Genomic DNA, 12,306 nt, shown 5'->3' with positions numbered 1-12,306 from the left:
AAGATAACGACAAAGAAGAAGCCTGATTTCGTAAGATCAAGAAAATATGAAAGTGGGTAAAATTCGAGAGAGGAAAACCTTTCTTAATTGAGATACTGATGTTGTTTTTGACTTTACTATTTTTCAGGAAAGAATAAAATACGAAAAGAATATGTAAGAAATAACTATTTATTTATTTATAAAACAATTATCTGTCTTATGTAATTAACAAGCAAATATCGTTGTAATACAAGTATCTAGGTATACTCTTAGTTAAATTCATCTGTTTTAGTTTTTCGTGCAAAAGGTATTAACTATGTAATAAAATTGTTTGTTTGTTGTCTCTTCACGCGTTATCTACCGAAGAAGGACATAGGGTACTTTTCACCCCAGCAAACGTTCACGTGGGATTTGCGAAAAACTTGTACCTACCTATTCGTTCTACTTGCACAGACCAACTCGTATCAGTTCATATAGGTACATAGAGCCAACAGTTATCACCTAGAACTGGCTAGATACTCATCAAGTCAAGAAGCCAACAAATGGGTTTCGCTAACCTTCGCTGATTACGTACAGTTTGGCGAACGCTATCGCCTAGATATATTTGCGGCACGGTTTAAGAAAGCAGCTGCTTTTCTTCGTAATATTACATAACAACAATTTTGTTTATGTGCTATTTTGTATCAAAGGCAGAAACACAGGATCATATGCAAAACCGTAGTTCAGCGTAGCTTCAGTTGTCGATTTGTTTAAAGAATACCTATTGGATTGACTTGTTTTATGATAACTGCATTATATTCAGATGCACTATTACGGCTGAGGGCCGACCATCAATATAGCGGTAATTTTTTTGTCATGAAATATTCATTAAAACCTTCATTGGCTGTTTTTATCTTTTTCTTCTTTATCTAGATTACATAAATCAGCATAGTTGCATTTGTGTATTGAATCATAAAAATAATGCTCTAATTGTTTTAACGGACATAATTCCTTGTCGCACATTGGAAGTTTGATTGGTCTCTCTTGAAAGAGCGTTAGAACATGATCGCCATCTTTACACCTGCGAAAACGATTTAATGTAGTTATATCCTTTATTTAAAGCTTGAAATGGAATGAAGAAGGTAGCATGTTATTTATCTGCGTAAACGAAATCCAGAGCAATAAAATTCATCCGAAAAATTTAACGAAAGCAAGTGCCAAATTTTTATAACCCGTAACTCACTTATACAATACAAACGCCAAATTAGAAGCAAAACAGTCTATGTAGGATGCCTTCCACTGTCTCGTCTTATCTATCAGTCCAGCAGTGAGAGGTTGCTCCGGTTTGAACAGCTCCAAATGCGTGAGGATCTTCACCAGGGTCCCAGAGTGAGCAAATAGGAATGTTGCAAATGGATCATGGTCTGACCTAAAGGAAAAACAAAACTTTTAGTTCCATCATTATCCTTCCAGAGCTTGTCGCAGAGGATCTCTAGGTTCGTTTGTGACCATTATCAAGTAGGAAAAATCAAGAAATTATCAATTTTAAAATGTCTGGTTCTTTAACTTTAAAATTCCGACCAGACCGGACATATCAACTGACTAGCTGTGCCCGCGACTTCGTCCGCGTGGGATAGTTATTTTGGGCATCATATTTATTTTTGCAAACATCCTCCTCGGCTTTATCAATTCTAGCTGCTAATTGTTATGCGACTTGGCGACGACTTGGCCCACATCATTACCCGCGACGGAACGGAGACCGTATAGTGAGATGAGAGGCCTTTGCCCAGTAGTGGGATCTTACAGGCTGATACTTTACTTTACTTTAAAATAGTTATATCTTCTTCTTCATTGAAATTAAGTGATATCAAATACAGTTGTGTTTACAATTAAATACTCATAATCAACAACAATCTCATCAACAAAGGGCGGTCAGGCGGTCACGCGTATTAGAAAGAACGCTGGTTCGCCGTATTAAATGTTTCGCTGCAAATTGCTTATAACGACTATATCTCAAAACCTATTCGTCTGATTTATATACTGTAAATGGCAATTTTAGTCTACATGAAAAGCCGAAAGTAATAAACATATTTATTTGGATAAGGATTAATACTGAATTAAAGAAAATTGGTTTCAAAATACCTTATGTTTATAATGAAAAAATAATCTTAAAAAATGAACATAAAAGTGGTTATTGTAAGTAAACCTTAAGAGATAGATATATGCTCTCGCGGACTTTTTTGTGGCAAAAAATGAGCACTTCACATCTTTAGTACATTGTTTTACTATATCTTTGTTGGTTTGCGCAGCGTTCGCGTGGAAAGCTCGCAGATGGCCGACTCATTCAACTTTCACCTGCATTGTTGACGTTTCCCGTAGGAAATTCCTTCCTCGATAAATAGACTATCTAACAGTGAAAGAATTATTCAAATCGGTTCAGTAGTTTCTGAGATTAGCGCGTTTAAACAAACAAACAAACAAAACAAACTCTTCAGCTTTATAATATTAGTATAGATACAAAATACAATCAGAATAAAGATGAACTTTGCAAAGGGCACAACCTGGGCTTCCCTTCAGAGGATGTAACCACGTCAAGAGGCAGGAGGAAGAGATGCAATATATCTCGGTGTTTTCTATTCATTAGCGACACACTCATGCAAGCAATAAAAAAATGTCTTATTATTTCTTACTTACCTGAACATCTTGAACATCGTCTGCAATGCCAAGCAAGCTTGACGATACGTCAGATTGTGACCATAGCCATCCATCCAGTAGTGTTTAAGATCATGATAGTATTCTAGTATCTGAAAAAAGATTTTTTATTTTTATTTCATATATAACATATAGTATAGTTGAGTTAGTTTCTCGTCAGGCTAGTCTCTGATTTATTTTAAGTCTAGCTCATTATTCTGAATCATCATCTGCTCAGTAGTCTGACTCCAATGTCTTATTGCCAAATAAAGAAGAACTAAGCATTCTTTACCTCTGCACTTTCCGTGTCAAAAGCATAGCACCATGGTGAAACGTCGAACTTGTTCCATGAGGTTTCATAGCCACATATCTTATACATCAGGTTCACCTCATCTGAAATTCATATAAAATAACTTGAAAAATCAGAAAACAACACTTGCCTCGCCTAGATAAAAATATTTCTAGGAATAATAAAAACTATTAAATGTAAAACTAAATACATATCATGTCTCTTTCCCGAAGGGGAAGACAGAGACTACATCACTTCCACAGTCCCTTCCTCTTTTGCTTCATTCACATTCATAACTCTCTCACTCTCACTCACTCACTTCATAGCTCATCACTTGACCTGACATTTCGGCAGGACATTCCCGATTTGATCAAGATTATATAGTTGGGACATTATATAGTTCATTTAATTTAAATTATAGATATGGCAAGTGATATTGTGATGATGTAGCAAACAGCAAAGCAAGCTGAATAATTTACAAACCTAATGTGACTGGTCTACTCAGGCCCAATCTTTTTGTAACCGATTCTAAAGTGCGATTCATTTCACTACTGTTTGCTAACAACACTTGCTCCTTGTAAGTGTCTGGGTTTTTCTTAACTTGCTTTTGCCACTTGTCACAATGTTTGTAAAACTGAAAAATGGCAACTCAGTGTAGAAGAAGCTTAAAGATTTAAAAAAATATAAATTTTTGACTTTCATTGACAACATAGGTAATGAGTATACTTTTTTACTGTTTATCTAGAGGGAACTCACTCAACACTCAAGATGAGTTCTGTACAAAAATAATTTTCTACTCTTAAACTTTTATAATGTGTTGATCTATTATACTCTGTGGTTTTACAGCCAAAGAGTTGGCAAAGGTTAATAGTTGTGAGTCATAGTAGTGAGTATATTCCTTATTAGGAAGAATCTGTTGATCTTTTTATAATCTATGGCATTAGGGTATTTATTAAAGTCAATCAAATTATATGTACAAATAACCAATGGTGCAACTTTGACAAATTATGGATGAACTATTACTATACTTTATGTACCATACCCTCAATACATGATCAACTTTGGTGGCTGGTGCAAATTCAACATTCTGAGCATCACTATGACTAAATAACCCTTGAGTGAAATACCGTGCGCTTTGATGTGCCCTTTGTGTTGCAGTAAATCGGAACTGAAATAGAAAGTAATTTAACTAAAAATTGGGATGTTTAAAAAAGTCTTAAAACAATATAAATTAGTCAATAATATGACAGAATACACATCATTTTACATAACATGAATTTTTAGTTTAAATTTAAGAATAAATATGTATGTATGTATTGTAAGAAATTTTCTGTATAATTTGAGATGTTACCATTAATGAGTGACATCTATCCAGCTGGTGGATGGACCGAAATTTTGAATGGAGATATAGTCTATGCCTACCCCAAAGGGAGATAGGCGTGATGGTATGTATGTAGGTATTTAAAGACCTCAAACTTATTACCTTCACCTACTGTTGCAATAGAGTTGAGGTTAACAAAAATGTGAATACTCACCAAGAAAGTTTTGTTGTCATATTTATGTTTAATAGCATTAGGAAATCTTTTCCGTGTTCGCTCTGCCAGTAAAATCATTTCATCCTTCCCCTCTAAGGTCAAGAATTTTGCTTCTTCCACATTTAAATTACATGACCAGTCTTTGAATCCTTTTATTTGCTCTTTATTCAAGTTTCCTGATAATGAAATCCCATTTTCTATTAAATGAAGTAAAAAAAATAAATATAACTATATAGTAATGTTAACCCATGGCACATACCAAGCCCTGATTCAAGAACTAAGATCCATAGAGTTAGTTCTTAAGACAGGAATTGGGACACGCCAAAGTTTAATATATAAAGGAGGATACTGGCCGACCAATATATTAACACTCAGCTCAAACTCTTTATTTGAAATTTAGCATATTGGTTCCTTACAAGGTCTTGGATTGCACTAGATGTGTCATCCCTTTGTAACATACCTTTCCCCAGTTTATTTTGCAGTATAATAAGGTTCTTTAGTTCATGAAGTTCATTATACATTCCCATTATGTTTTCAGCGCTTGGTAATCTTGTTCCATGCCTTACTATCATCCATATTTTCGTGTCTTTACATTCTGAAAGTTTAAATCAAATAAAATCGTCTTTAATGTGGAACCCAGGTTTCATAAAGATCTTAAAATTGAAAGTATTGTTAGAACTAAACTGAATTTTTTTTCCTGTATTCTGGTCTAGTACCTAGCTTAGAAAAAACATAGTACCTACTTCAACATATCTTCTTCTTTGAGGCAAGAGGCAATTATCTCTTAATCAATACCATTGTAACTTGTGACTATAAGTTGTTTATTAGTACTGAGAGAAGCAAATAACTTTGGGATGAATATTGTGATAATAATTTACATACAACTTACTCGGATATTTAATTCTATCATCATGTTTGTTAAATCTAAATCTATATGGCGTACGGGTACCCAAGTGGTTTATAACGTCGTTTCTAGATTTTAATTCAGCTAATGACCACTTAAAATGGCATTGTATAATAAGCATAAAAATACTGATCGTGTATAAATAATTATTCATATTTACTAATTTTGAATTTCGTAAATATGTACCATTTTATGTTTTTTATGTTTGTTTACAAATGATGAATTAAAAAATTAAACATTCACTCAAACATATCATTCATTCATTCACGTTCATGCAGCATGCAGTGTTGCGGTGTTGCCAACTGAAAACTGAGCTGTACGGAGTTGGAGATATTTTTACGTCCATGGGTGGCTGTGAGAAAAACTTTTTGGCGGGAACTTTAACGTCATGTTGTGCTGTAGCCTTCAAGTAATGTTTTTAAATCTTTAGCTGAACTGCTGAACCATAAAATTTCCTAAAAGAAGCCCTCAAGAATGAATAATTTTCCCCGTTTTTTCACATATTGCATTATTTATTAATTTAAAAGTACTCGGATAAACGCGGTGTAATTTGACACCTTTTTGTAAACAACCGACCTGTCAACCGGCTGCAAAACCGTACCTATATATAGGTAATCATGACATATAATTACGACTTTCTTTTACGGGGTTGACAAAGCCAAGATTCTTGAATAGGCTTATGTACTTATGGCTAACTGGCTAAGTAATGGTATTGAGATTCAAATGACAAGTCGCTTTAATAGAAATAATAAATAATATTTAATTTGAAGGTACATTATAACTACCTATTTATTAGGTACCTAATCGGATTCCACTTTTATTTTACGTTTATAATTATGTAAATACCTAGGATATAGGTATGTCAAGCATATATTTTTTTTGTCTTTTTTTGAGAATATCCTTAAACCTAAACATATATATACCAAATCCTGCATGAAGAAAATTGTACATATACATACATACATACATATAGTCACGTCTATATCCCTTGCGGGGTAGACAGAGCCAATAGTCCCGAAAAGACTGAATGGCCACATTCAGCTGCTCTGCTTAATGATGGAATTGAGATCCAAATAGTGACAGGTTGCAAGCCCATCGCCTAAAAAAAAGGATCGCAATTTTATAAGCCTATCCCTCGCCTTTTACGACATCCATGTGAAAGAGATGGAGTGGTCCTATTCTTTTTCGTATTGGTGCCGGGAACCACACGGCACACAAGAACATTGTATGAAGATTAATTTCAGTTTGAGTCTTAGATTAAGTTAATTTGAGTATTAATAAGTCTTAGGTAGTACGAAGCTATCAAGCAAAAACTAGAAATTGATAAAAATACCTACTTGTTTACTAAAATAAAATATTAAAAAAATAAATATGCCTATTCGCCCTGTTTAGAAAAACAACTTTTTATTAAAACTTCTAAAGATCATACAGATACAAAAAAGTGCTTTCCAAGTTTGCGTGTGAACCAGTCGTGAGTAGGTACTTATATCTCTGGTTATAATCTATTGCATTGCATCTCTTCATCGCCACGCTATTATGCACACACGAGCAAGGAGCCGCGGCCAGTGTGCTCGCGCCCGTGTTAGCTCATAAGTCTGCCGTCGATTGCATCGTTCGCTTGTCGAACGTCCGCGCCTGTCGTGCCTAGCATAACAAACACTTGCTAAGCACATAAAACAACTCCATAAGTGGATGCTACGTGCAAACGTGTGGTAATGGTGATGTGTCCAAATGCTCTTGAAGATACCTCAGTGTTCATAGTGCTTAATTATCAACACGACGACTGTTGAGTGATATTATTGTGATGCCGGGACATGCAGGGAGTCCCTATTGGGCCGCTGTCGATTTTGATAGCGAAGGTGATGAAGAACAGACACCGCCGCCAAATCAGCGTATCTACTTGGATCCTTGGGACAACGAAGCTTACGGGATGCTACAGACAGATACAGCAGATTCCAGTCAAGGAGAAAATTTAAATTCGTTTGTTGGTGAACCTGTCAGCGCCAGTTTTTATTATGTTCCGACTAAAAATTATGATTCGAATGAAGAAGCTCCTATTCCGCCGAGAAGAAACATAACTCCTCCAGAGGAAATTATAGCCCCGGACTATCCTGTCTACGGAAGAAAGTTATCCAGAGCAATTATTACAGATATGCACAACGATATGGCTATTTATGGAGATCGCCCTATGCGTAAGTTTGCGGTTACTTATTTATATTTATCAGGAAATTCCTCAACTATAACTCTGTTAAATAATTCCTAACATTGCTAAAATGGGTACAAAATGAACGTCATAGAACTCCCTCGACAAAGCTTTTTTACCATTTGTTTTCTTCATGTTTGTATCAATTTACTCTTAACAAATTTTTCACAAAAAGTACTAAAACAGGGACACTATTTCTCCCAATTTAATAAGCATCATCTTCATGGCATTTTGGCAGGTATTTTGTATGTTTTAAATCTTATCCTTTTTGGGATTTAGTGTCAAGCGACGATCTTGTTCGACGTTTTCTTCATAACATAAGGAAATGGTTGTTAACACATAATCAATGGAAATAATAAATTTCTTATCTTGCTTATGATAGTTCTTTTACCTGATTTCTGGTTAAAACTGGAAGACTGTTACCTAAATTTTCCTTCATTGTTTATCCACGGCGATCTGTTTTTATTTCTTGATCAACGATGAGATATTCCTGAGATGTGGACAGCTGGCCGATTATATTATTTACATTCAGACGAGTCTTGCCACCTGAAGATTGCTGTAATTTCGTTAAAAACCAACCGTTATTTAACTTTCATAAATTTATTCACCAGGTGAACGTAGAAGATCCATGTACATCGACGAGCCAGTGTACGCAGCTCATCCAGTTTTGTATGAACATCTCTACGGTCCCATACCGCCTCCGCCGGGCTACATGCCTCCGCCGCCAAGGTCCCGTATGTCTTTACCACACCACCCAGAATATATGATGGCGAATCTCGCATACGGCAAGCACAGAAGACATTCCAGGTATCTGAACTACTGTTTGTTTTATCATAACAGGTACTCCTTTTTTTCATGTTGCAGAGTCCATGACCTCTATGAACTTAACGTAGGATGAACCTGTCTGTAATTCACTTTCATTGATGTCTTGTTCTATTTGTTGCTATGAGAAATAAGCGGAATGATTAAGTGAATGTTGTAATTTTTATATGTGTATGTGTGTATAAATATGTAGGTATATTTTATTGCGATAATTTTGTAAGTATTATGTTGGAACTAAATGATTTATTTAGACTTTTACACGTTACGTAGAGTAACATGAAATATTTTGTTAACTTATGCTTATTTGTTGTACCTACCTAAATAGGTAAGCTTTCTAAATGTACCTAAATAAGTACTCAACCGATGAGTTTAATATGCATTATGCCGTAAGAAAAAGTCTTTTTATACACCAAGGAGCTATGTATTATAAATTGGAAATTGATTTTCCATTTTTTATACTAAGTTATAACTTAAGTTGGGACCACAGGGAAGACATGGGTAACATAAAGTATTGACTGGAAAATGATATAAGTTTGCAATAAACGCACGTTACGCACGACGATCCTAACAAATCGACGGGACGCAACGACAAACGTTTTTTCTAATGAGATAAAGAGACATCGTGCACGGAAAACATTTGTGGCTACGATTTCTATTCTTGTCTCGCGGTAGATAATGATAGACTTAAGCTAGGTAGAGGTAAAGTAATTAAAATGGAGACAATTACCGTAATCTGTCATCAAAGGCAGACGCTTGCACTTTCTTTGCAAGTGAAATTAAAGCAAAAACTGTTCACACAAACTTTTTGATCAATGTATTCTCAATAGCTGAAAGTACTTAGGTGTGTACTCAATTTGCGACTTTGCGTGCAAACTTATGTAAACTTTTGTCGTGTTCATAAATAAGTGATTTTAGTTTGAATGCACTTGAATGCAAGTTCTCATTCCCATCACAAAGCGCGTGACGATAACTTCCACGGAAAGCAGTAATGACAAAAACACTAACGTCTTGTGGCGTGCCAAGAAGCGTTATTTGTATTATAATAACAACATGCGTCGTGTGAACGTGCACCACTTTTTTGTTTCCTACGAACGAAAGTTCCACCTGTGGGAATTCTTCGGCAAGAAAATTGTTGGTACTTATATACCTTAAAACAAAACATTCAGTAGGTATATACATTGGATTCCAAGACAAATAAATTGATTGATACGATCTATCGTATTCCTGAATGATCACATTCTTTGCTTTCGCTTGAATTATTCAGGATGAGACCCTTGAGGTTCATTTAGTCCCTAACAAACTGAAAAAGTTGATACAAAATTATTTTGCAAACACCGTAGAACATTGTTTCGTTTATTTAAGCAAACAGTTAATAAAACTACATTTAGGTATCGATAGTTAAGCATCTTTTGTTAGGTCTTTAGACCTCAAAACATAAATTAGCAAAAATATATTGACTAGTTGAGAACCTACATATAATTATGTAATTTTACAACAAATTTCCATAAATTAAGGTAACACATTTGCAAAAACTAAACAAACGAGATCGAAAGCTTAAAATCTCAAATGTAATCGTACCACTCACTTTCTATTTAAACGAGGACTTTGAATAACATCAACTTAATGCAATAACAGTATGAGCTAGCTAACTGTTTAGTAGTTAGTTTAGGTACTGCTATAAGGTCTGTTATATATTTTATTACAAGAAGCTTTACTCATATTCTGGTGTTTCAATAAACACTTTCATCTTGGAAGTAAACTGCTATCGTTTTCTGAGATTGGTCACATTGAAGGGATTTGTTCGAAATAATTACGTTTTTCTACAGATATGCCATTATTCTGCTAATACGTACTTTCTAGACAACATAAATTACGTGAACATAGCTTTGTGGAGTTTTAACGGTTGAGTAGAAAGTCAGGTTAGGATGAGAACGTACAAAATATGGAGAGAACAAAGATGTATTTTCAGTCAGACTATACGTTGCGGGAATTAGATAATACCTACTTACTTCAGGTTTGCCCGCTTAACTTAAAACAAAAACAATCAGGTTTTTGTTATATTCCATAAGTTTCATGCCCAAGAATAGGGCTAAGCAGCGAAACTATTCACAGACGCCAGTTTTCTATTCAAAATATAGGAAATTTTAATATCTCTGAAGTAGTGGTGGCCACACTGAAGAGTACCTGTATCGGTGCAAAACATAAAATTGACGCCCCGTCTAATTACCTACCTACTTTTGAATTATTCTTAATATTTGATATTGTTCAAATTTGTATTTGTATAAAACTTCTAGAGGCTCCATAACTTGTGATGGTGACTGAGGAAGATAGTTGGCGAAATAGCGCGAAGTTTCTGTCATCAACGTTACGATTGTTATCTAATCGACATGATCGTCTACTGACACGGATGAACAGTTGCATAATCAGTTACATATTCTTTTCATATCCTAATTAATATGTTAATTTTTAAATTTGGGCATGATATTCTATTTGTTATTTGTATCTATATTTTGGACATGTCACAAATCGTAAGTTAATTATGCTAGAGCTGAGTAATTAAACTTTTGAAGCAATCGTATCGTCTCTTCTTCCTACGTATATTACCTAAATCTATTAAATATGTAATCACATTGAGGCTGCGCAGCAATACTGCATCATTTTTACAGCATCTAATAAAAGAAAATAAAATGTACAAGGCCTAACCGTCCCACGGCTACACCTACAGATCTGATCAACGTTGCATAGGTACCTACATTACACTAACACTCTTTTCATAATCAGGTGGTTTCTATGTGAGAATGGTTGATAGTAATTTGTTAGCGAAAAAATAACTAAATATACTATTTTGGTGGTCGTAGTCCATCTGCTTACTGCAGTGGACCCAGTGGATGCAAGTTACGAAAAATAACATATTATTAACATATAATAACTACAAGACTCCACCGGAACGACAACCTGCTTATCGAAACTTTTAATAAACAATTTTTTTGTTTATAGGTTGACTGACGCGTACGAACATTTTGCGTACGAGAGCTTGTCGCCCGATTACGAGGACTGGGCCAGGCCTTTTCCGAAGACTGCTCCCGACAATTTCCATCTCTCCAGATACGGACATCTCCAAATTGACTACTCGTGCAGTTGGAATTCGCTCGATAGACTCATCAGAAACCATTGATTTTATTATCTATTTTTATTGTATTCATTGCTCATATTATCAAGTCTTGATACTTGCATGCTAAAACATTATTTTTCGTTTCATTGCTCAGATATTTTCTCGTTATTTTGTTATTTTTATTCACATTAAGTACAGAATTAGGTAACTGTAGGTATAATAATATGATAATTTATAATTAATAAGCACGCAAATGGTGCTTGAATGTTAATTGCAAAAATGTTTAGCCAAAGACGAATAAAGGTTGTTTTTATATTTTTACCAGTGTATGTTTGTAGTAGATAATATAAACATGCAGGCATGAGTGCAAATGTACTCATAATGTAAGGACGAATGCCATTCTTGGCGCTCCAGCTACCAATCTGATCGCCACTTTCTTGTAACGATCAATATTACATCGCATCGACAGTAATTTCTTCTTATTATAAAGTGTGGTTAGCTTTCAACCATAATAAAGATTTGCTTTTAAGTATGAAACTAAGCTTTCACTGCCAATCCATCATGTTCAACATTATGTCTCATAATTATGTTACGTAAACTCATAGAATGCAAATGCAGCTCGTTTACAATTAGGTTGCAAATAAATTTGTGTTTTATCTACCTAATTAACGAATTAGTTATCCTTATGAGATTATTAACATCAATTAATAAAAATAAATCCCAAATAGCACATAGTTCTTCCTAGATACTATTGTATTTACATAGTTTAAAGACAATTTACATGAAGACAAA

The 12,306-nt window shown here is 34.6% G+C and overlaps 2 protein-coding genes across 3 annotated transcripts; one reads left to right on the top strand and one right to left on the bottom strand.

The window, feature by feature from the left end:
• Positions 1–147: 147 nt before the first annotated feature.
• LOC106139055 (multiple inositol polyphosphate phosphatase 1) lies at positions 148–5,616 on the bottom strand. Of its 2 annotated transcripts, none has more exons than XM_060944361.1 (9): positions 5,363–5,616; positions 4,934–5,068; positions 4,474–4,670; positions 3,981–4,106; positions 3,422–3,572; positions 2,942–3,042; positions 2,653–2,762; positions 1,202–1,387; positions 148–1,039 (listed from the first exon to the last, which is right to left on the bottom strand). In XM_060944361.1, exons 1-9 carry the CDS (start codon positions 5,529–5,531, stop codon positions 856–858), a joined length of 1,359 nt encoding a protein of 452 aa, XP_060800344.1. In that variant the 5' UTR covers positions 5,532–5,616; the 3' UTR covers positions 148–855. The 2 variants fall into 2 exon arrangements, with proteins under 2 accessions (XP_060800344.1, XP_013195848.2); XM_013340394.2 differs by having other exon boundaries at positions 4,474–4,649; positions 5,363–5,613.
• A 1,297-nt stretch (positions 5,617–6,913) lies between these two features.
• Positions 6,914–11,835, top strand: LOC106139059 (uncharacterized). Its single transcript, XM_013340397.2, has 3 exons — positions 6,914–7,569; positions 8,192–8,387; positions 11,400–11,835. The coding sequence occupies exons 1-3, from the start codon at positions 7,182–7,184 to the stop codon at positions 11,575–11,577; spliced, it is 762 nt and encodes a 253-aa protein (XP_013195851.2). The 5' UTR covers positions 6,914–7,181; the 3' UTR covers positions 11,578–11,835.
• Positions 11,836–12,306: the final 471 nt, after the last annotated feature.

Source organism: Amyelois transitella, chromosome 5, assembly GCF_032362555.1.
Source record: "Amyelois transitella isolate CPQ chromosome 5, ilAmyTran1.1, whole genome shotgun sequence".
Taxonomy (NCBI): domain Eukaryota; kingdom Metazoa; phylum Arthropoda; class Insecta; order Lepidoptera; family Pyralidae; genus Amyelois; species Amyelois transitella.
This window is presented reverse-complemented; position numbering and strand designations above follow the sequence as displayed.

What these genes read in the sequence shown, in the direction of transcription:
- LOC106139059 (XM_013340397.2), top strand. Translation starts at nt 7,182, where the DNA reads ATGCCGGGACATGCAGGGAGTCCCTATTGGGCCGCTGTCGATTTTGAT. An exon ending in TTATGGAGATCGCCCTATGC is followed by an intron (nt 7,570 to 8,191) that starts GTAAGTTTGCGG and finishes TTTATTCACCAG; the next exon opens with GTGAACGTAGAAGATCCATG. An exon ending in AAGCACAGAAGACATTCCAG is followed by an intron (nt 8,388 to 11,399) that starts GTATCTGAACTA and finishes TTTTGTTTATAG; the next exon opens with GTTGACTGACGCGTACGAAC.
- LOC106139055 (XM_060944361.1), bottom strand. Translation starts at nt 5,531, where the DNA reads ATGAATAATTATTTATACACGATCAGTATTTTTATGCTTATTATACAA. An exon ending in TGATAGAATTAAATATCCGA is followed by an intron (nt 5,069 to 5,362) that starts GTAAGTTGTATG and finishes TTAAACTTTCAG; the next exon opens with AATGTAAAGACACGAAAATA. An exon ending in TTGACACGGAAAGTGCAGAG is followed by an intron (nt 2,763 to 2,941) that starts GTAAAGAATGCT and finishes ATCTTTTTTCAG; the next exon opens with ATACTAGAATACTATCATGA.